Source organism: Microcebus murinus, chromosome 19, assembly GCF_040939455.1.
Source record: "Microcebus murinus isolate Inina chromosome 19, M.murinus_Inina_mat1.0, whole genome shotgun sequence".
In the NCBI taxonomy this organism is placed as follows: Eukaryota; Metazoa; Chordata; class Mammalia; order Primates; family Cheirogaleidae; genus Microcebus; species Microcebus murinus.
In genome coordinates, this window is record NC_134122.1 from 11724813 (window position 1) to 11746149 (window position 21337).

Here is a 21337-nt window from a genome sequence, read left to right on the forward strand (position 1 = left end):
GTCTTTGAAGTCATTCATTCATTCAACAACTATTTACAGAGCGCCTACCGTGCAGGCACTGTCTGTGGTGCTGAAGTTCCCATGGTGGGCACGAACGGCTCTGGGCCCCGTCCTCACGGACTCCGCAGTCTGCTCGGAGAGGCTGGGTTCATCCCAGGCTCTTCTTTGTGACCTTTGATAAGATACACAGTGTCTCTGAGCCTTAGGCAATCGTTCAGTTATCCATCCATCCATCCATCCATCCATCCATCCATCCATCCATCCATCCATCCACTCATCTAAGAAATATTTGCTAAGCATCTGCCGTGTGCCAGGCACTGTGCTAGATGCCAGGGATATAGAACAGGTCAGACATCGTCCCTGCCCTCTGGAGTTCACTGTCTGGTAGGAGAGAGAGAACTTAACCACTTCGGTACGAGCGTCGACTGCAGTCGATAGCCATAGATGAACGCGCACAGCGAGTGTAGCCGACAGCCATGATATGAAGGTGCACAGCCGAGAGCCGACTTTAGCCGACAGCCATGATATGACTTCTCTAATTTTGCATTTATCAAAATAAAATTGTGAACACTTAAAAATAACGTAACGAAAACATATATGTGTATGTTACCTATTCTGATATTTACATTACAAGTAAAGCTGCCTGTGAAGTCAAACAAGCTTTCAGTGCTTTAAAGCTTTCCTCATCACACAAGAGCAAAACGGATTCGTCGTCGATGCACAGCACAAACTATCCTGCGGACTGTGAGTGCCGGCTGTGGGCAAGGTTTTGCGGCCGGTGAGCACCGTACCGAAGTGGTTAAGCAAGTAATTCCAAGCAAGTCAGGCATTTCAGAAATGCAGAATGTGACAGGGGCTGCTGCTTCTGTTCATGGAGATGGCAATGATGCCCTCGCAGGGCTCGTTCAGTTTTCCGGAAGCATCTATCTGAGTACTTCCTGTGTGCCAGGCTCTGTGCTGGGTGCTGGGGAAGCGCTGGTGAACAGGACAGACATGCCCCCGCCTTTGGGAGTCTCACAGTCCTTGGAGGTGACACGGAATAAGCAAGGCAATGCCAGGCATGGCGTGGCACCTCCTGGACTTCCCCCTCGAGGTCCTGTGGTGGAGAGCAGCCCCTCACCCCGCCGCCAGGGATGCCTTGCAGGGGGCCCCGCCAGAAGCCAGGGGCCGCTGGTCCCAGAAGACCCAGCTATCCCAAGGGTCTCAGGACTCCTTTGCCCAGTGGACAAAAGGAGGCCGATGCCTCTGGGAACTCTCTGCCCTGACACCAGCTGCTCCCCTGGGCTCCAGCTGAGGGTTTCCGGGAAAGGCCAAGGCCCTGCCGCATTCTTGGAGCCATCTGACCCCAGGGAAAGCCACACGTGTGTATCAGCAAGTGGGGGTGCCTGGGACCGTGTGTCTTAAGTTACGGGGCCTCTTATCACACGCAGACACACGCTGAAAGCACGTGCCCGCCACCTCTGCGTAAGAGGACCCCGGGCTCCTCTCAGCCCTGTCTGTGGCCACCCCGTGGTCAGTTGAGCCCGCCTGACCGTGAGCAGACTCATCTATACTTTGACTTGGGTACAACAGAATATAAAGGGAAAGCCCGAGCCATGACAAATACAAACGAGGGCCACAGACCAGAGCTAGAAGAAAGCACATCAGAATTAATGCTTTTGTCCCTCAGTTCCTTTTCTTTCCCTTTTTTTCTCCCCTTGTTTTCTATCAATTATTCAGCTCGATATATTTAGCAGATATTTTGGGCACAAATTTTATAGGTACCATGGAAATTAAGCAAAAAAATCAAAACAGAGCCCTTCCTGGTAGAAAGCTTATATTTAAAAGAGGGATACATTTTAACGATAATTGTGTGAAATGTGGTCAGTGGTGACAGGTACTGTGGAGGGGGAAATAAAAACAGGGAAAGGTGGATAGAACAAAGGGGCTGTTATTTTATATAAGGTGATCAGGGAAAGTCTCTCTGATAAGCAGAGACTAAGAGAAGTGAAGGAGTGATCCAGGGGAATATCTGAAGAAGAGCATTTCAGGCAGTCAGAATAGCAAGTGCAAAGGTCCTGCGGCAGGATCTTGTGTCTTTCCACCAAGGTCAGCTGCTGCCCAGACATCCATAAGTTTGAGGCATTTCTCCCTGGAGAGGGCCTAGATCACACATATTTTGTCTGTTTCTTTACTCAACAAGTGCTTGTGAGGCGCTGGTTAGAACTGCAGAGACAGGATCTCTGTACACAAAGATCTTAACAGCCTTCAGAGCAGACAGATAAGTTGGCAGGGGAGAGCGATTTGAGTTGCCCTGGCAGGCCCAGGAGCAGAGAGGAGGAGCACCAGCCAGCCTGTGGAGTTAGGAAAGGCTTCCTGGAAGAGGTGACAAGTAGAAGGAGGCTGGGCACAGAGTGAGGCACAGAGTGAGGGAACAGCATATGCAAAGGCTTGGGGGTGGGGAAGAATTCAGAGGACCCCACGCTGGCTGAGCAGAGAATGTGTTGTGGGGAGGTTGTAGGCGAGGTTGCACCTGTGAACGGGGTCCAATCACAGGGAGCATAGAGCGCTGGGGATGGAGGATAATGCCGAGAGCCGGTTCTGTGGCTTCTGACTGCAGCAGAGAAACATGAACAAAGAGGATAAGAATGAAAGCAGGCAGACCCATTACAATCGCCCTCCTAAGAGGTGGTGGCCTGAATCCAGACTGGTGCCGTGGGATTGGAGAAGAAAGGATAGATTCAGGAAATAGTTGATGCCTTTGCATCCTTTCAGGCTTAAAGGAAACGAAGAGAAATATTTGAAATGTTGAAAGGCAAGATTTGACGATTATCAGGAATGAGGGCTTAGGGAGAAAGGAAGGAGCTTAGCAAAGACGGCGCCGAGTTTCTAGCGTGGATGACGGGCTGGGCGGTGGTGCTTTTGATTAAGGGAGATGGTACAGTGAGGAGGGGGAGATTCAGGGGAACGGAGGAGTTCAGCCTTGGACCTGCTGAGTTTGAGGTGCTTTGAGCATCTCAGCCCGAGCAGGGAGATCCCACAGGCAGCAGGGTAGGGGGAGCAGAAGTTCAGGGGAGCAGTAGTCAAAGCTGGAAATGCAGACTTGGAACGTCATCGGCCTATGGAGGGTGCCAGTGAGAGTACAGGGAGTGACAAAAAAGATGGGACATTCTCAGAGACAGCTGGAGAAAGAGGATCCTACAGCGCTAGGGCAGGATTATCAGGCAGGAACAGGAGAATCAAGAAAATACTGTTAGGGGAAGTCAAGGGTGTCCAGAGGAACCAAATCCAGGCACAAGAGGGCAGGAAAAAAATGCCCAGCGGCCTTGGCTGTGAGATGACCTCACCAGGGACGTTTTAGCCACATGGTTCCGATTGGAATGGAGGGGTCCGAAGAGAGACGGGGAACTGACTTTGAAAAGGAGGGTGGTCACCTCATCAGAAGTTGGATGGGGGCAGGAGTGGGTGACAGAAGCAAATATTTATGTGTTTACAGGGGAAGGCCAAACTGAGTGGATCACTGGGCTATTCTGTGGGCCCAGTTGTCGTAAGTTTCACATTTCATAGATTTGTCTCCAACTGCACTAGGAGTAGAGATGGTGGCTTGTAGCACCTTTTTTTTTTGGCCAGGTTGGGGTTTTGCTGAGAAGGGTTACTAATGCCAAGACCCCCACTCGTCCTGGCTCAGCAGCATTGGCTCTTTAAAGGAGTCCCACTGTAACAGAGAAGAGGCCGTGGCCATTTGTTCTGCAAAAGCTTTGACTCTCTTATTGAGCCCGCGATGTCTGCCCAGCCGCAAAAGCCACGTCCAAGCCTGGAGTGTAGAAGTCTGAGATCTCCTACAGCCTCCTCTGGGTTCCACACCTGCCCATCCCTAGGGCAGCCCACGTGTCAAAAGGGGTTGGAGGAGAGGCTGTTCTGATGCTTATTCTGTCCAGGGACCGTGTCCGGCCTTGGCGGTTTCGTGATCCACCATCACTGGACTGGCCCCTCCCCGACTGCTCGGCGTTAGTGTGGTGTCTGAAGGTGGGTAGATCCCATGGGCCAAGCGTGGGAAGCGCCCAGGTCCCCCTTCCTTATTTATTCTCTTTCTCTCACTGGCCTCCAGACAGAAGCAGAAGTGTTCCAAGGTGATTAGCTAGGAACACAAGGTACGATTGAAAATCCATTGTGCAAACAAGTGCCTGTTTGATTTCTCTCCACTTCCCTTTGGGTATTAAGCTTCCTTTTGATCAGTGTTTGGTTTCTGGTAATAAATAGGGCACCAGCTTCATTGATTTATTGTGAGGATTAAATGCAAGAAGTCATGGTGGCGAGGCGCTCGGCCGTGCCCACAGTGCTCAGCCCCCAGCACACGTGACTGTTGTTCACGGGGACGCGTGTGCATGCCGGCGAGACTGCAGGGTTTACATTGGGAAGGGGGAGGGCCTTTCTTTCACCATCCTTTGCGTAAATAGCTTATCTCACCTACGCCCGACAAGCCCAGCGTGTGTTTGGAACCTCAGCACCAATTGTGGAGAGCCACATGGGTGGGAAATCACAATAAAAAGACGGCCCACAGCAGGCTGCCTTCCCACGGTTGGCCAGAGGAGCAGAAGGGTTCTCACCCAAGGTAAGTCCTGCTCCAGGTTCTCTGAGCAGGCTTTCTCTGAATCCTAGGGTTCCCCGTCTGGAACCTCTGGATTTGCTAGGGCTGTTTGTTTCTGGAAACTCTCAGAACTTTCAGCAAAGAGTTTAGACCCTGGCCATTGTCGGGAGCTCCACATATCACTCTGCGTCCAGCTCGGCCATGCTTCCGTCCACCTGCTGGTGCTCCAGGCCTGCAGGCGCCACCCTCACCCTTGCCCGGGACACCCCAGCAGGGAGCTAGGTCTCCACTTGGGATCTCATCTCTAAGAATTCCTGGTCCTGGGTGTCCCCCTGTCCCTGCTCTTTCATAACAGATTCATGATATCCCTGCCAGAAACAGATCTCTATCTTTAACCAGGATCTTCCAGAGACTGTAAGAAGTCAGCCAAAGATTTTCCCATCCAGGGAGTTTCCCAGAAAAGTAAATGTCACCGGAATGTTGGCAGGCCTCTTTCTTTCATGCATCCCTTAGACCTTTACTGAGCACCCCTTGTGTGCCAGATTCCACACCAGGAGCGAGGGGCGTGGGGCTCAGTCTGACATGGTCCCGCCCTCGTGGAAATCTACGTGCATAGAGGACTCTTTGGTGGGGGGAGGGGCGAGGGTCTTAGCAGCACCTGGTGCATAAAACTAAGAAAGGGCAGCCATTACTTTTGTCTATAGGTATTCACAGGCACTTAAAACCCTCTCTCTCCCTAATCTCCAGAGAGCCTCTACCTCCACCTGAGCAGGGACCATCTTGAGACTCTTCTGGGACATTCTGACATTCTGAAGTCCCAGCTGGCTCTAAGCTAGCCTTTGGCTTGCTTGCTGTCAACCTCATCCCCTTGGCAAGGCTCCTGCTCCCATTATCCCTTCCCATTTCTGCGAGTCACACTTGCTCGGAAACAACACAGCTCTTCGTGGAGGAAGACAACAGTTCTGTTTTTGAGAACGTGGGCCTGGGCCGATCTTATCTGGGACTTTCCTTTCCCGCAGCTGCATGGAGAGTCCGCACGGCGTGGAGTGACTTGCATGGCTCGCCTTGTGGAAAGGATGGTGGGCTCTGACCTCCCGGGGCTGGCCTTGGCCACCTGCGTTCTGACCCTGGCATCCATGGTGCAGCTCGGTGAGTTCTCTGCTCACCCCGCCTCTCCTCAGATGTCCCCGCTGGGACGTGGGGAGGGAGCGGGGAGGCAGTTCAGGTCAGTGAGGGGAACTGGAAGGTCTGAAGCCAAGACTCAGAGCTAGAAGTCAAGGGGAACATGATGAGAGAAATGGGAATCAAGTCACACTCTCTCAAAGAGCCACATCGGAAATTCCCCAGAGCGGGCAGTGGGAGCCAGTTCACTTCCTCAGCCCATAGCTGGGGAGATCAGAGAGCCTGGCTCGGAGAAGATGAGGAACAAGTCGCCCCGCCACCCCATATGGGCAAGTGCCTTGTCCTTCTCCCGGAAGGGCTAGAGATCTCTCCAGTCTCTTCCAAAGATCTGTGAATCGGACAACATAGATGCTTCTAGAAAGGTTTCTACAAGATAAGGGTGCAAATTGCAGCCCTGTGGTGAGTGGAGGAATTAAACTTGTGGGCGCTGATGAGAAAATCCAGGGCGTGCAGTAAATAATCCAAGAATAACATGTGCAGCAATTCCTTTCCTTAAAATAAGCACATGCACAAGAAAGGCTTGAAAATCTCTTTTTCTAAAAAGCCCCTCTGATGTGTATTATAAGAATGTGACCCCCAAGTGTGTACTTAGCTCCTTTATCCAGGCACCCACAGTATTCAACAAATCAAAACTAGAGAAGTGAACTAGCTTGACCCAGTGCTGTGCTTGGCATTTGACACCTATTATCTCCTTTAATCCTCTAACAATCCTTTAAGACCTTGTTTCCCCAAATGGGGCATACATACTCCAGGATGACTGTGAGGGTACACGGCAACCTCTTAAAATTTTTTAATGGCTATACATTTGTTTTCATGCGTATTTAAAAATATACCTGTACGTGATACTTATGTCATCACAGATATTATTCCTTCTGATAAAACTAATTTTTAAAGAGAATCATTGAAAGAAATGTTTTAAGTCCATATGTGGACAGGCAGACACAGGTGTGGGAAATGTCACTCCCCAGGGCATGGGAATGGATGGGGTTTGGGGAACCACAGCTCGCAGGTGTGGCTTTGCACATGAGTCTCAGGGAAGTTAGATCACCTGCCACGGTCACCCAGCCGGCAGGTGTGGAGCTGGATTTAAACCCAGCCTGAAGGTCTTCCTCTTTCATTTCTGCCACCGTCATATGTCACAGTCCCTGAAAGAGATATGGTTAAAAAACCATGGTGGATCAGAAACAGTCTTGTTAGATCAGGTTGGTGGTTCTCAATTGGGGGTGACTTTGTACCCCCTCCCCCAGTGGACATTTAGCAATGCCTGGAGACAGCTTGTGATGGGTGCTACTGGCACCTAGGGGGTAGAACCCAGGGACACTCTTAAATATTCCACAATACACAGGACAGCCCCTCCCCCCAACAATAAAGAATGATCCAGCCAAAACATCAGGAGTGCAGAGGTTGAGAAATCTTGCATTAGGCTGTATCTACTGCTATAGAAACATATCTATGCTGTATTAATTAAAAAATGCAAGGGGGAAAAAAACCATTGTACAGAATTAAACTCATTTTTAAATTTATAAAAATCTGTATTTTAAGCACATGCATTGGCAGAATCTGAAGGCATCATACATTATAACAAATTTCTGATTACTCCTGGAGATGGGATGGCCTTATGACAACTTCCGTCTCCACTTGATTCATTTTAATGATGTTTGCGGTTCTTTTCCAGTGAGCTTGTGTTACGCTTATGATGAGAAAAACAAATATTGGTCAGACAAAGCTGCCTCGTACAGCCACACTGGGAAGCACTCTGAGACTCCCATGAGGGGAGAAGGTGTCGTGCCGGGTGGTGGCTCCACTGTCCTATAAAATACCTATAAAATGTGGTATTTTATAGGTATGATGCCTATAAAAATGCCTGCAAAATGCCACAGTCTTCACTGATTATTCTGACTGCAAGGCGACGAAGTTTGATGTTTCATTAATGGGTTGTGTGTCTGCCGTCCTCATTAGGGTCCTTAGCGCACCCAAAGTAGGGTGTGGCGGGGAGGAAACCCTGCAGATCTCGGCTTCACTGGGTAAACCCAGGCCCGCTCTGCCGCTTTCCCAGGTCACGGAAACCCCTCCGAAGCCAGGTCCTCCGGGCTGGACTTGGATTGCGGAGCCTCTGGCTGCTCTGACCCCTGCCAGAATTACACCCTCTTGGACGAGCCCTTCCGGAGCATGGAGAACGCACAAGAGAATCGGGGGTGCGACAGTGACTTGAGAGGCTGGTACCGCTTTGTGGGTGAAGGAGGAGTGAGGATGCCCGAGACCTGCGTCCAGGTGTACCGATGCCAGACGGACGCCCCCATGTGGCTGAACGGGACCCACCCCGCCCTCGGGGACGGCATCGTCAGCCGCAGGGCCTGTGCGCACTGGAGCGACAACTGCTGCCTCTGGAACGCGGAGGTGCTGCTGAAGGCCTGCCCGGGCGGGTACTACGTGTACCGGCTGCAGGGCACCCCTGCGTGCAGTCTGAGGTACTGCACAGGTGAGCGCAGGCACCCCACGCGGCGCCCCAGGGCTCAGCAGAGTGCGTGGAGCAGGTCAGGAGGGGACGACCCAGAGCAGCCGGGACTTGGCTCGGGCCAGTATTGCCCGGTGGGGACATGGCCCTGGGGCTGCCAGGCCTTCCAACATCTCAAGTAAATTCCAGAAATTCCAATTCGAGGGCACAATCTCCTGGTTTATTAGGCTCCTGCAGATTTCCATCCTATGTAGGCAGTTTAACTTACCTCTCTGAGCCTCAGTTTTCTTATCTGAAACAAAAAATGGATAATGGCAAGAGTTAACAGCAAAGGCATAGCGGTCACAATGCCTCTGCTGCCATCCCCAGCACTTTAAGTGACCCTCTTCCCACCGGCTTGGGATGGGTGCTATCTAGTTACCCCAATGGGGCCCAGAGAAGTTAAGGAGCTCTCCCAGCATCACACAGCTGGAGTGTGGCAGAGCTGGGATTTGAACTTGCACTCCAGGGGCTTAACCACCATGCTGGGCCTCCAGTCCACCCTGCTCTGCATCCTGATCCTCTTCTTCCATGCCTGTGCCCCAGACCCTTCCACAGTGGAGGACAAGTGCCAGGAGGCCTGCCGGCCCGAGGAGGAGTGCCGCCCGTCTGTCAATGGCACCTGGGAGTGCGTCTGCAGACAGAACGTCAACGGCTCTGGTGAGTGGCTCTCTGGGCAGGTGGCTGCCATCCGAGTGGGCAGGGCAGGAAGGAGGGACCTCCAGAGGGCTAGGACGAGGTGTGGACCAGAGTTGTGGGGGGTCCCCCGAGGTCGGGGGAATGTGGGTTCTCCGGTCCACTTGCTACAAAACCAGTGGGCCTGCAAGGATGGGCGGGCAGAGTCGGAACACATTTCCATGCCCGCCACTGAGCCGTGGCCTCAGAACACGGTTCTGGTGGCCCCGGCTGGCCTGATCCAGGACACACAAAGGCACTGAAGACAAGAACTCTGCAAATGTGGGAGCTGCACCCAGATAGCTGCAGAGTCTTCATGTCAGGGATGAGGGCAGACTCCCGGGACAAGTCATCTACCCTCTCTGAGCCTTGATGACCTCACCTGTAAAATGGGGATAAGATGATAATAAAAATACCCACTGTACAGGGCTATTGTGAGAACTAAATCAGAGCAGTTCAAACGGGCCCGTTTGAGAGGTGATGAGTTTTTTGTCCCAGGAGGTGAGCAAGCAGAGGCAGATGGCCCCGGGCGGGAATGGCATAGAAGAGCTCCGCTGGGGGTTGGATGAGCCTCCCACTGAGATTATTTCCCTCCATCATCAGACTCTAACGAGGGCCTTTGACCTTGCCCTTGGCACACGCATGCCTCCCTCTGAGCACAGTCCCGTCCTAGTCCCCATTGAAGAGAGAGTGTTCTAGGCAGAGGGACAAGAAGGAGCATGGCACATTTGGAAACTGGAAACTGGACACAGGGTGTATGGGGGGGCTTGGGTGTGCCCAGCAGGAGCAGTGTGGGGGCTGAAGGGTGGGAAGCAACCTGCTCTCCTCCAAGACTGTCTCTGCTCACTGGGTGGCTGAGACCCCAAAGGGGTGGCATTGTTTTCCTGGGCTCAAACCCCATCACAGGATTTGAGGATGCCCTCTCTGTACCTGGATGGGCTCCAAGGGCACCCTGAGCTGAGTGGGGAGCAGGTGGCCTGCCTCACGTCCCCAGCAGCGCCCAGCAGAGCGGTGGCTGTCCAGGGGCCCCCACTATGTGCAGACACAATCATGCTGGGATCTGGCCTTCGCTTCCTTCTCCCTCTCCCACGCCTCTACCGTCTCCCGTTCCAGGTTCCTGTCCTGTGAACTCGGCACTTCTGCAAATGCAACATCTGCTCTCCCCCTGCTCCACGCTTCTGCCTCTGCTGTTCCCTTGGCCTGGGATGTCCTCACTTGCTTTGTTTGCTTGCAGCACACCAGCCGTGAACCCTTCCCTGACTTAACCAGCAGAATCAGATATTCCTGCCTGTGGGATCCCCCCCCCCCCCAGCCTGGAGCACACCTCTGTCAGTTCCTTCATTGTTTTGAGTTGTAACACGCTGCTGGCGTGTTGGTGTTTACACAAGACTGAGGAGTCCTCATTGGCTGAGTCCACATCTTAGTTATTTCCATGCTGACTGTGCCTAGCACTTGGAAAAGGGGGTTGGTAAATGCATGTTGAATTAATGCATTCATGAACACAATAGAAATTGTGTTTCTCTTAGTTTACTGTCTTATCTCCCCTGTTGGAATGTTAGCTCTGTAAGGGTGGGGATTTTGTCAGTTTTGGTAAGTGTCATATCCCCCAAGTGTCTGGCAGATAGCAGATGCTCATGAATGAATGCGATGGCTCTGAACCTGTTGGGATGTGTTGGCTTTGCAAAGGAGCATATATCTAGCTTTGATTTTATGAAGGCTGTCTAGAAAGTACCCAGCCATTGTTAATATAATGAGAACATAGTACATGGCTGGATACTTTGCAGACACAGCCCTTGTAGTATGGAATGCAGGACCATCCTGCTTCCCCAAAACCCCAATGCCCAAGGGGAACTAGAAGGGAAAACCTTAGCCAAGCCTGCACATAGGATGCTTGAATATCTCGGACCAGCACTGCTCTGCTAGTCCTCCCTACCACCACCCTGAGCATGAATTCCATCTGCGTCCAGGTGCCCTCTAGTCTACCCAACCACCTGGTGGGCATGGTAGCCTTGCCACAGGGCAAGGAATGTGGCTTCTGCCCACTGCTTCTGGTCCCCCGTCCACTCCACCTGCCCCCTCTCTGCTTTGCAGATGTCCACAATTTGCGGCCTCAGCTGGACTGCAGGGACAAGGAGATCCAGGTGAAGCTGGACAAGTGTTTGCTGGGAGGCCTGGGTCTGGGGAAGGAAGTCATTGCCTACTTGCAGGACCGGAACTGCAGCAGCAATGTGCAGAGCGAGGACAGGGACTGGGTGTCTGTGACCAGCCCTGTCCAGGCTGATGCATGTGGGAACATTTTGGAGGTAAGTGGCATTCACACCGCTGTGGCCAGAGTGTGGGAATTGAGTTAAAGCTGTGAGATCCTGGGCTTGTCATTTAGCTCCTCTGGGCCTCCAGGGTTATGAGGGATTGCACACGTTGGTCCATGTGAGGAGCTTAGCACAGCTCTGACACTGGAGCTTAACAAATGTAAGCTGTACTTGAGATTATTTTAATCAGAGCTGATATGGATGCACAGAGGAGCGAGCATGGTGGTTCCTAACTCTTCCCTAGGGTCAATGATTCATTGTTCTAGTTTTCGGTCTGGGGTCCTCATTCTCCTTCCCATGAAGTGTCAGTGCCACTGGAGGAGGAGGCCCCTTTACCTCCTTGAGAGCAGAAGGGAGGGTGGCTGCATGGCTGAGAACAGTGACTCTGGAATCAGAGAGATCTGAGTTCGAGATATACCTACACACACGTGTATATACACACACACACACACACACACATATATATATATGTGGTTTGTTTTTATGCCAAAGAGAAATCAAACCCATGCCATCTACAAAAACACCATCTCCTTGGTCAACGATTTCATCATCAGAGACATCATCCTCAACGTCAACTTCCAATGTGCTTACCCGCTGGACATGAAAGTCAGCCTCCAAACTGCCCTGCAGCCCATCGTAAGGTATGACGCTTGCCCTTTGACCTATACGCTTGCCCTTTGACCTATAGCCCTGACATCTGTTGCACTTGCTTCAAGTGCAACTTATGACGTCCACATGATGCTACCGACCTCCTCTGGGAGCTTCCGTTCATTCCATTGTTTATTCCACAAATATCCGTCGATCGTGTATTAAGGACGTTCCGCGTGAACAAGGCAGACAGAATGTTTTGTGGGTGTTAAAGATTACTATTAGGAAGCAATGCAGCAACAGGAAACAGTGCTTATTAAATGTGCTAGGGAACAAAAGCACAGAACAAGTTCATTCACCTTGAGGAAGAAAGACATTAAACGACTAATTAAGTGGATATTTATAAGTGAGACAAATGCTTGCAGGAGAAACACGGGATGCTTTGGGAGCTGGGGACGGGACTCCCAGACCCAGTATTTGTGGGGTGGGGGAAGGTCAGGAAGACTTCCCTGCAAATGTGGGATTTGAGCAGAGACTAGCTTTGGTTGGATAAACAGTGCCCTCATTCCCACCAAAAATATAACCGAATAGCAGTTTGGGTAGGATTGAATCTGGGTAGGGGTTTTTGTCTGTTTTGTTGTATCTCTGTGCCTCAAATTGGGTCCCGTTGAATCAGTGTTCCTTAGCATTCTGAGACTTGCCAGGGGACTTTCTGGGTGGCAGAAATCCAGAGTGCCCTTCCCATTCCCTTGTTGCCTCCTGGTCTCACAGAATGGCAGGCTCGGGAGAATCAGAACTTTTCTAGTTTAGTGGTTTTCAGACTGTGTGATGTTGGGGCCCCTGGTTTATCAAAAGTCAAAATGAAAGCCATTTATCTTGTTACCATTTGTGAGGTGGAGGGAAGAGACCTGCCGCTAAGAATCACGAACCCACAGACCTGGTCGCAAGCCCCACTCTCCCGGCGGGAAGATGGAGCCGTGCACTCAGCTATTCCCCGAGCCAGGGACACATGTGTGACTGTGTGACCCGCCCCGCAGGGCGGATTGGTGGAAATCCCGCAGACACACTCCTCTGTCTGTCCAGTTTAGTGCCTAGAAGTTAATGAATGCCTGCTTTAAATGAATGATTGGATAGTTCGTTTAGGGATCAAAGAGGTGTCTTTGCTTCCACAAAGGCGGGGCTTGGTTTATGTTGTTCTCTCTGGTCAGAAACTGATGTTTCCACTCTTGCGCCTGTCCTTGTCGCAGTTCCCTGAATGTCAGCGTGGATGGGGAGGGAGAGTTCACTGTCAGGATGGCGCTCTTCCGAGACGGGAACTACACGAATCCTTACGAGGGGGCCCGGGCCGTGCTGTCCGTGGAATCCATGCTCTACGTGGGCGCCATCTTGGAGAGAGGGGACACCTCCCGCTTCAACCTGCTGCTGAGGAACTGCTACGCCACCCCCACTGAGGACAAGGCTGACCCTGTGAAGTATTTCATCATCAGGAACAGGTGATGGGTGGCTCTGGGGTTGTCTTTGGGCCCTGATAAGGTCTGGAGGAAAATGTTCGTCTCTCCATGCCTGACAGTTGTGCAAGTTGCATGACACATCGTGACCATACCCTTTGACCCAGGAATATCACTCTCGAGATTTTAGCCTAAAGTATTAAAAAAAAAAAAATACTGGATAGGTGGGCAGAGTAGAGAAACGTCAATTATTTTCCATTTCAGTATTCTTGATAACTTTGGCAACAGGCTCATTGTTCAAAAATAAGGGATCGACTAAGTAATGATGAACTATATGTTATACAGATGTAAACACTGATCAATATTTTAATGATATTACAAAGGTTATGAGATGAAATATTATTGAATGCTGGTAACTGACAAGAACAAAGGAAAATGCATCTCTATGGATCATGGCTCAAATCATCATCATAATAGTAGCTAATATTTACCACTGAGTTTAGCTCTGTGGCAAGCGCTGTGCAGAGCAGTACATGTGGGTTATCTCACTAAAGGCTCTCATCATCCATATGAAGTAGATATTACTGTCTCCACTTTACAGGTAAGGAAATTGAGGTTCAGGAAGGATAGCTAACTTGCCCATGCTCAATTAGCTAGAAAGTGGGTCAGGCTGAGATTGAAAACCAGTCTGTTTCACTCCAGAGACGGTGCCCCAAATAATCTAAACCATGTGAGCTTATGGATAACATTTTGGAGAAAACATGGAGCAATATTAATAGAAAAGAGTCTGTGTTGTCATAACGGAGGGAACCTGGAGGGCTCTTTGATTTCTCTGCTGCTGGTTTTAGACATTATACCCTTGCCCCTGTCACTCCCCCACCCAGCTGCCCAAATGAACATGATTCAACTATCCATGTGGAAGAGAATGGGAGGTCCTCGGAAAGCCGGTTCTCAGTTCAGATGTTCATGTTTGCTGGACATTATGACCTAGTGTTCCTGCACTGTGAGATCCATCTCTGTGATTCCCTTAACGAACAGTGCGAGCCTGTGAGTGCCTCTTTGGACTGGACTCTTCAGAGCCGGGTGGGATCCTGGCACTGATAGGCCTTCCATACATAGTTATTGGGATCATGGATGGAGGGAGGGAGTGAGGGAAGGAGGGAGGAAGGAGGGAAGCGAGGGAGGAAGGAAAGAAGGAAGGGAGGGAGGGAGGAAGGGAGGGAGGAAGGGAGGGAGGGAGGAAAAAAGGAAGGAAGGAAGGGAAGGAGGGAGGGAGGGAGGGAGGGAGGGAGGGAGGGAGGGAGGGAGGAAGGAAGGAAGGAAGGAAGGAGGAAGGAAGGAAGGAAGGAGGAAGGAAGGAAGGAAGGAAGGAAGGAAGGAAGGAAGGAAGGAAGGAAGGAAGGAAGGAAGGAAGGAAGGAAGGAAAGATGGATGAACAGGGGATGAACATGAGGGAGAGAAGAACAAAGAACGAATAGATGGACTTTAGGCTTCCTAAAAGCCCATTTGTAAACAATTATTTTGTCCCCAGGAGGCAGATCAGAAGAAAACTGTCTGCTAGGTTCCCTTGGCACAAGAGATGTTTTAAACGATTATAATAATAGTTGACTTTTTCAGTGCCTACTCTGTAAAGCGCCATGCTAAACTTTTACATGCCTTACCTAATTTAACCTCCACCACAACCCTTTAAGTAGATTCTTTTATCAGCCCCATTGTAAGGAAACTGAGGCTCTGAGAAGTCCTTGCCCAGGGCCCGCACACAGCTAGGAAGTATCAGAGTCGGATGTGCCCCAGCTGGGAGGTGACTCCGGTGCCCACCCCCTTGTGTTCTCACTGCCGTTTGGCACTGCCCGTGAATAGCTGGCATTTAGTAGGTGCTTACTAAATGTCCATGTAGGGCAGACATAACTGACTTCAATCCTCACAATCAGGTGGGTACTATTTAGTCATCTTAGAGAGGTGAAGTCATTTCCCCCAAATTATACAGCTAGAAGAAAGTGGAGATGAGCTTCGAACCCAGATTTGTTTGGCATAACAGTGAGAATTTTCTAGATTGAGATAGCCATAGCATCAGAATCAGGGACAGAGGGTGGGTGGGGCCCAGTTCTGGGGCCAGAGCTGCCCGTTGCAGGGGCAGTGTGCATGGGAATCCTGCATTTAAATGTTGATGTAATGAGAGTTCTCCATTCCTGCAGTCTTGCTCAAGAAATCGAGTCCGCAGTGAAGTACTGGCCATCGACTTAGCCCGGGTTCTGGATTTGGGACCCATCGCCCGGAGAGGTGAGTGCTCAAGGCCTGGTGACAAGACCAGCCAGCCAAGTGTTGACGCAGATGCCTGGGGTCACCAGCTCAACTCCTTAGGGCTTTTGTACCCCCTCAGTCTGGCCTGCACAGGCGAATCTATTCCATGGGGTGCTCTGGGTAACAATAATAGCACTGCCGTTGGTGGTGGACCTCCTGTGTGCCAGAGGCCAAGCTAAGCTCTTGCACCCGTCAGTTCCCTTAATCTTCCCATGACTGTGTCCATTTCACAGGTGAGAAGCCAAGACGCACAGAGATTAAGTGACTCACCCTAAGATAACCCTGCTCGTGAGTGGCTGGAGTTAGGATGGAACCCAGCTCAGTCTGATTCCAAAGCACCTGCGGCCAGGCCCCCAGAACTCAGACCCTTTGGGGTGAAGTCTAAGTCCTAACTCCCACGTGAATGCAGCTTTGTTTCCTAGGGAGTGACTGTGTTCCCCAAAACTCAGAGTATTCTGGAGTATGACATAGGGGAAGCTTTCCAATTGTTCCTCAAATTTTCATGCGCCCTACTCACAGATGAGCAGTACTGTCATGGTTTTTATTTCCCCCAGAATGGAGGAGTCAAGAAACTTAAAAGAATGAAAGCATTTTTTTTTACCCCTAAAAAAAAAAAAGATACGGTAATATTAAAAATAGTAGCAACAATAATAATGTCTTTGTGGCTGGCACTGTGCCAAACATCTTTCTATGTATTGTCACTTTGAATATGTACAACAGCCCAAGGTAAGTGCTGTTACCAGTTCCATTCTCCAGATGAGCAAATGGAGGCTTACTTGAGTCGACAACTCCACCCTGAATTGTTCTACCCTTTTACTGAGCCTTGAACTTGAAGCTAGCTTCATGTGGTGTCACAGGGTAAACTGGGGTGGGGGGGCAATTAGGAACTTCTGCTTTCAAATCAGACACACTGACTGGGGTTTGAATCCCAGCTCTGCTACTGACTGGCAAGGTCAACTTGGCAAGTCCTTTAGTGTCGCTGAGCCTCAGTCTTCTTGTCTGGCAAATGGGGATGAGAATACTTTCCTCACAAATCTGTTAGGAGGATTAAGTTTAAAATGCATGCAATGTGTTTAGAAAGGTGCCTGCCAGGTAACAGATGCCTCCACAATGTGGGTTGTCAGTGGTTGCGATGACGAGGCCTGGGGCCGCCGTGGCTTCAGTGCTGCAGTCACCGGATCAGGACTGAGGAAACCTTCACCTTCTCCTCTTGTTCACAGGTGCCCAGTCTCTCAGTGTCATGAATGGAACCCCCAGCACTGCAGGTACACCGCCTTCTCAGGCCTTTCCCACAACCCTCCCAACTCTCTTCCTCTTTGCAATTCCACGCACATTTATCCGGCCCCTTTTATGCCAGACGCTATGCTAACAACTGTGACGGACACTGACATGAATCACAACCAAGACTGGCTCTTGAGATGCTCACAGTCTAGCAGAGGAGGCAGCCCTTTAATGACAGATATTTATTGAGTGCCTACTATGTGCCAGGTGTTGTTCTATACCTGAAGATGTGATGGTGAACAGGACAGACCAGGCACCTGCGCACATAGAGCTTATGTTCCAATGTAGGGAAATAGACAATAAAAAGTAAATAGAGAAATTTAGAAATAAAAGGTTACTGGCAAGGTAACAATGCCTTAAATGAGATAGAAGTTTATTTCTCTTACACATAAGTTGAGTCTAGAGGGAAGCCATCCAAGGCTAGTAGGGTGACGCCACGATGTCATTAAAGATCCGGGCTCCTTCCAGCTCACACCTCCACTGTCTTGGAGGTGTGTCCATCACCTTCATGGGCCAAGGTGGCAGCCGGAGCACCAACCTTTGCCTCTTCAGCAGCAGGATGGAGGGAACGAGCAGGCAGCGAGTGTTCAGAAACATTGCTGGAAGCTGGCACTTCATAGCTCCACTCACATCTCATTGCCCAGTGCTTGAGCTGCAAAGGAAGCTGGGAAATGTAATCTTTATCCTGGGTGGCTATGTGCTTAGCCAATGTTTGGTGGTTTTATTATCAAAGTAGGAAGGAAGAGTGAATATCAGAGTAGATAAGTGGTCAGAAGGACTTTCAGAGGAAGTGCAAAAAGGAGTCAGATCTGCGAATGTTAGGGGAATGATCTATATAGGCTCAGAGACCAGCAATTCATTGCACAGATGAGACAAGCGCATAGGCAAACAAATGACAAGCAAGTAGATACAGAAAACAGTACACAGAAGACTAACTGTATTGGATAATGTCTGGAAAGAATTTCACCAGGTAGGAACATCTGAATCAGATTTCGATGAATGAGTCGGAGTTCAACAAGCTGACAAATGAAATATATATATATATATATATATATATATATATATATATATATAATGTTTGTGCATATTTATGGGGTATTAGAAATATATTTTGGACAATGCGGAAAGCATGCACTGTTTAGATTTTGCTGTTCCCCAAAATGACCTCTATTGGTGAACCCACACATGAAAAAGTTTATTCAATCCTCAAATCTCCAATTAGAGCCCACTCTAAAATTTTCCCAGATAGGTCTAAGATAGGTCTAAGATGGCCTCTCTGTGCTCAGTGCTGACATTCAGATGATGCTACGAAAAGCAATGCTGATTGGCAACAGTGGTTAAAGCTCTGACTAAAAGCAGCTTGAAGCCAGGGACCTCAAGTCTCATTCATTTCTGCAGGTCAGCACAGTGCCTAGAACAGTGTGGCGCCCCAGTCGAATTTGCTGAATGGACAAATTTCTAGGGTGGGCGGTGGATTTGGGAGCCTTCTGGAAGAGGAGTGGGGAGTCATTCTGATGTCGACCACCACAAGAGGGCACTTGTGGTTTTCATTGTTTGCTGTCTCCCACAGTCATTTTCGATGTTTTAGGATTAATTGAACATCAGCCTATGTTTTATAGCTATGAACTGGTTGCCATACGCTTACATGTTTCTGGAAATTATGATGTTCCTCTCCCCAGTTCTAGGACATTAGCAAGTTACTTTGCAATTGGGAGGAGGGAGAGATGTTATAATTTGGTAGCATGGTGGGAGGGTGCACATGCTTCTCCTACCCTCTGATACAAGGCAGCTGTCATCCAGTATCCATGCCCTTCATTCACTCTGATTATACAGCCAGAGAGATATGATCCCGGCCGGACCAGATCACAGAGTCTAATTTTCAAAACCAACACTTAACAGTGTTTACCATGTGCCGAGCACTGTTCTAAAGGCTTGATATGTATCTACTCATTTAAACCTTACAACAATTCAATGAGATCATAGGTGCCAGTAATATTTTTTTGTTTTGCATAACTGGAAAACTCAAGCACAGAGAGGTTTAATAACTTGCCAAGAACAGCCCAGCTAGTTGTAGAATTGAGATTCTAAGCTAACAGTCGGGCCTCAGAGGTGATGCTTTTAAATCTTTCTGCCTCTTTAGTGTTAGTCAGTATAAGTAATGCTAGCTGCTATAACAAACAGCCCCCAATCTCCTGTGCCTTTACACAAAAGTATCGTTTCCCATCAAATCATTGGGGGGCAGGTAAGGTGCAGTCCTGCTCCATGCAGGACCTCAGGCTCCTAATACCTTCTGGTAACTTCTGCCAACTGAAGTATCCCCTGCAAGTGTTGGCCCAGATGAAGAGGATCCATGATCCCACCTACCTGCAAAGGAGGCTGGGAAAAATTGCATTCCTGTGTGCTCAGAGGAAAATGAAAGAGGTAGTTGGTGATTAGACAGCTTTGTATCCACGGCTCCCGGAGCTGTAGCCCAGGCCAGACAGTAAAGATGCTCTGTCTTTCTCATCCTGGTAGAGCAAAAGACAAGGGGGGCACCTTGCATTTGCCGCTGAGTTCCAGGGCCCGACATTTGACAGCCATCTCTCTTGTGTTTCAGGGTTCCTGGTGGCCTGGCCCATGATGCTCCTGACTGTCCTCCTGGCTTGGCTGTTCTGAGGGCTCAGCTGAGCATCTGGCCTTGACGTCTGTGACATTCCCTTGGGCAATGGCGCCCAGCCACCCCTCAGCACTGCTGGTTCCCTCTCCAATCGTGCAGTCTCGGTATTAACAGGCTCAAGGCTAGATTTAGGGAAAGGGAAGAGCTTTTACCTTCTTTAACACTCTCTGTGCTCCTTTGTAATCCTCTTTTCCCATAGCGGGGCCCTGTCAGCCTGTCCTGGGCTGGCTTTCTCATGAGTTAGTGGCACCTCCAAAGCAAACCTTCTAGGTGCCTCTGCGGCTCCAGCCTTTACTGGAAATGTAGTGCATGATTTTAACCCCAGGGAAGAGCTTTCCTGCCACTGGGGGTGGGGTGAGCATGTCAAAGGGGCTCCTCCCGTGCCTCCTTCCCAAGCATCTCCTGTTCTGACTGATGATGAATTGAACAGACTGACCTTTGCGTTCATTCTGCTTCCTCCGATGTTTCCATCATGGTCTCAGCAATTGCCATGGGATCGTGTAAAGGGGCCACTGTTGGAGCCTCTTCTCCAGGGTAGACTGGTCCCCATCACCCACCTGTCCCCCATCACACCCCATGCATGCTGTCACTTGCCTAGAACTACACATACTCCTACCCTTGAATGCTGGATGCTGCAGGAACAGCTTGATTTTGACGCAGAGATGCCACCACCCCAGAGAACACCTCTCGCTGTAAACAGTGATGTGCTTGCTCTCAGGGAATAAGCAGGGAGCCCCAGCAGCAAATGACACACCCATCCCGCTATGGGAAAGTAGCCGTGAAGCCTGGGAGATGGGTGAAGTCCCTTTCTGCACACTTTTAAGGAGCCCTCGCAAAGCACCACACAAAGATGCCACAAGTAGAGAACACCTCCCGTTCCCATAGCTACACATCAGGCCTTGCCAAGCTGGCCTTTGGGACATGTCAGGAGCCAGGGTTGGGCCCGTGGGTGCTGAGCCTGTGTGTCTACTTGGAGGAGACTTTCCAATGTGCTGCCTTGTTCAGAATTGATGTGGTTGTAGGCAACAGAAATCTGCCCCAACTAGCTCAGGCAAAAGCAGAATTAATTATAAGGATATAAGAGCACAAAGTCCAAGGGCAGGAGATATGTCCTGGCTGCACAAGCACTGGGAGGGGGTGCTGACAAGCCACAAGACACCAAAGTTTGTCATTTCATCTGTCACTCTTCCTGATGTCACATAAGCTTTTGTGCGTGCTTATCTGTGGATGTCTCCTTCATGTTCCCCTGTCTGAAGCCAGCTTTCCCTGACCACTCATGCTTTGATTAAAAATGGGCATTCCAGCTTCACATCCCTTCCTAGTTTAGGGCCACCAGAGACTGACTAGCATCTTGTCATTCCACATCCAAATTGCACTGGGGGACCCAATGTCGCTGCTTGGGTCAGAGTCCTTCCCTTGGTACAGTCGTTTGGGCCAGGTGAGTGGGACCATCTAGCACGTAGCCAGTGGGGCAGACCTGGTGGGACAAGTCTCAAACAAACGGGGCTGGATTTTGGACACATAGCCACTGTGATAGTAGCTTCTCTAAAAAAGAAGGGTTCCTGGGAGGAGCTGCTTCCTGTTTCTGACGAGTCCATAGTAAGCCGGGGGATTCATACCTACTACATTCCAAGGCAGTGGCGTGGCAGGAACAGGCCTGAGGGGTCAGGAGGTCCTAGCTTTCTCCCTTCTCTGAGTCGGCTCGGCTTCTCCCTTCTGTGGAATTAAAGGGGTTGCACTATAACAAGGTTTTCAGACATTTTTTTAGTAGTGGAACTCTTCCTTTAAAAACAACTTTGCATGCACATGGAGAGATTAGAAGGAAAAAAACCCTTG

At 50.0% G+C, this 21337-nt stretch overlaps 1 protein-coding gene across 1 annotated transcript; it reads left to right on the top strand.

Moving 5' to 3' along the window:
- The first annotated feature begins 4501 nt into the window (after positions 1-4501).
- On the top strand, positions 4502-19948 carry GP2 (glycoprotein 2). The gene is made up of 11 exons (XM_012736077.3): positions 4502-4591; positions 5587-5716; positions 7806-8228; positions 8790-8903; positions 11010-11221; positions 11720-11868; positions 13063-13308; positions 14148-14310; positions 15459-15543; positions 16785-16829; positions 19442-19948. The coding sequence occupies exons 2-11, from the start codon at positions 5623-5625 to the stop codon at positions 19498-19500; spliced, it is 1590 nt and encodes a 529-aa protein (XP_012591531.1). The 5' UTR covers positions 4502-4591; positions 5587-5622; the 3' UTR covers positions 19501-19948.
- Positions 19949-21337: the final 1389 nt, after the last annotated feature.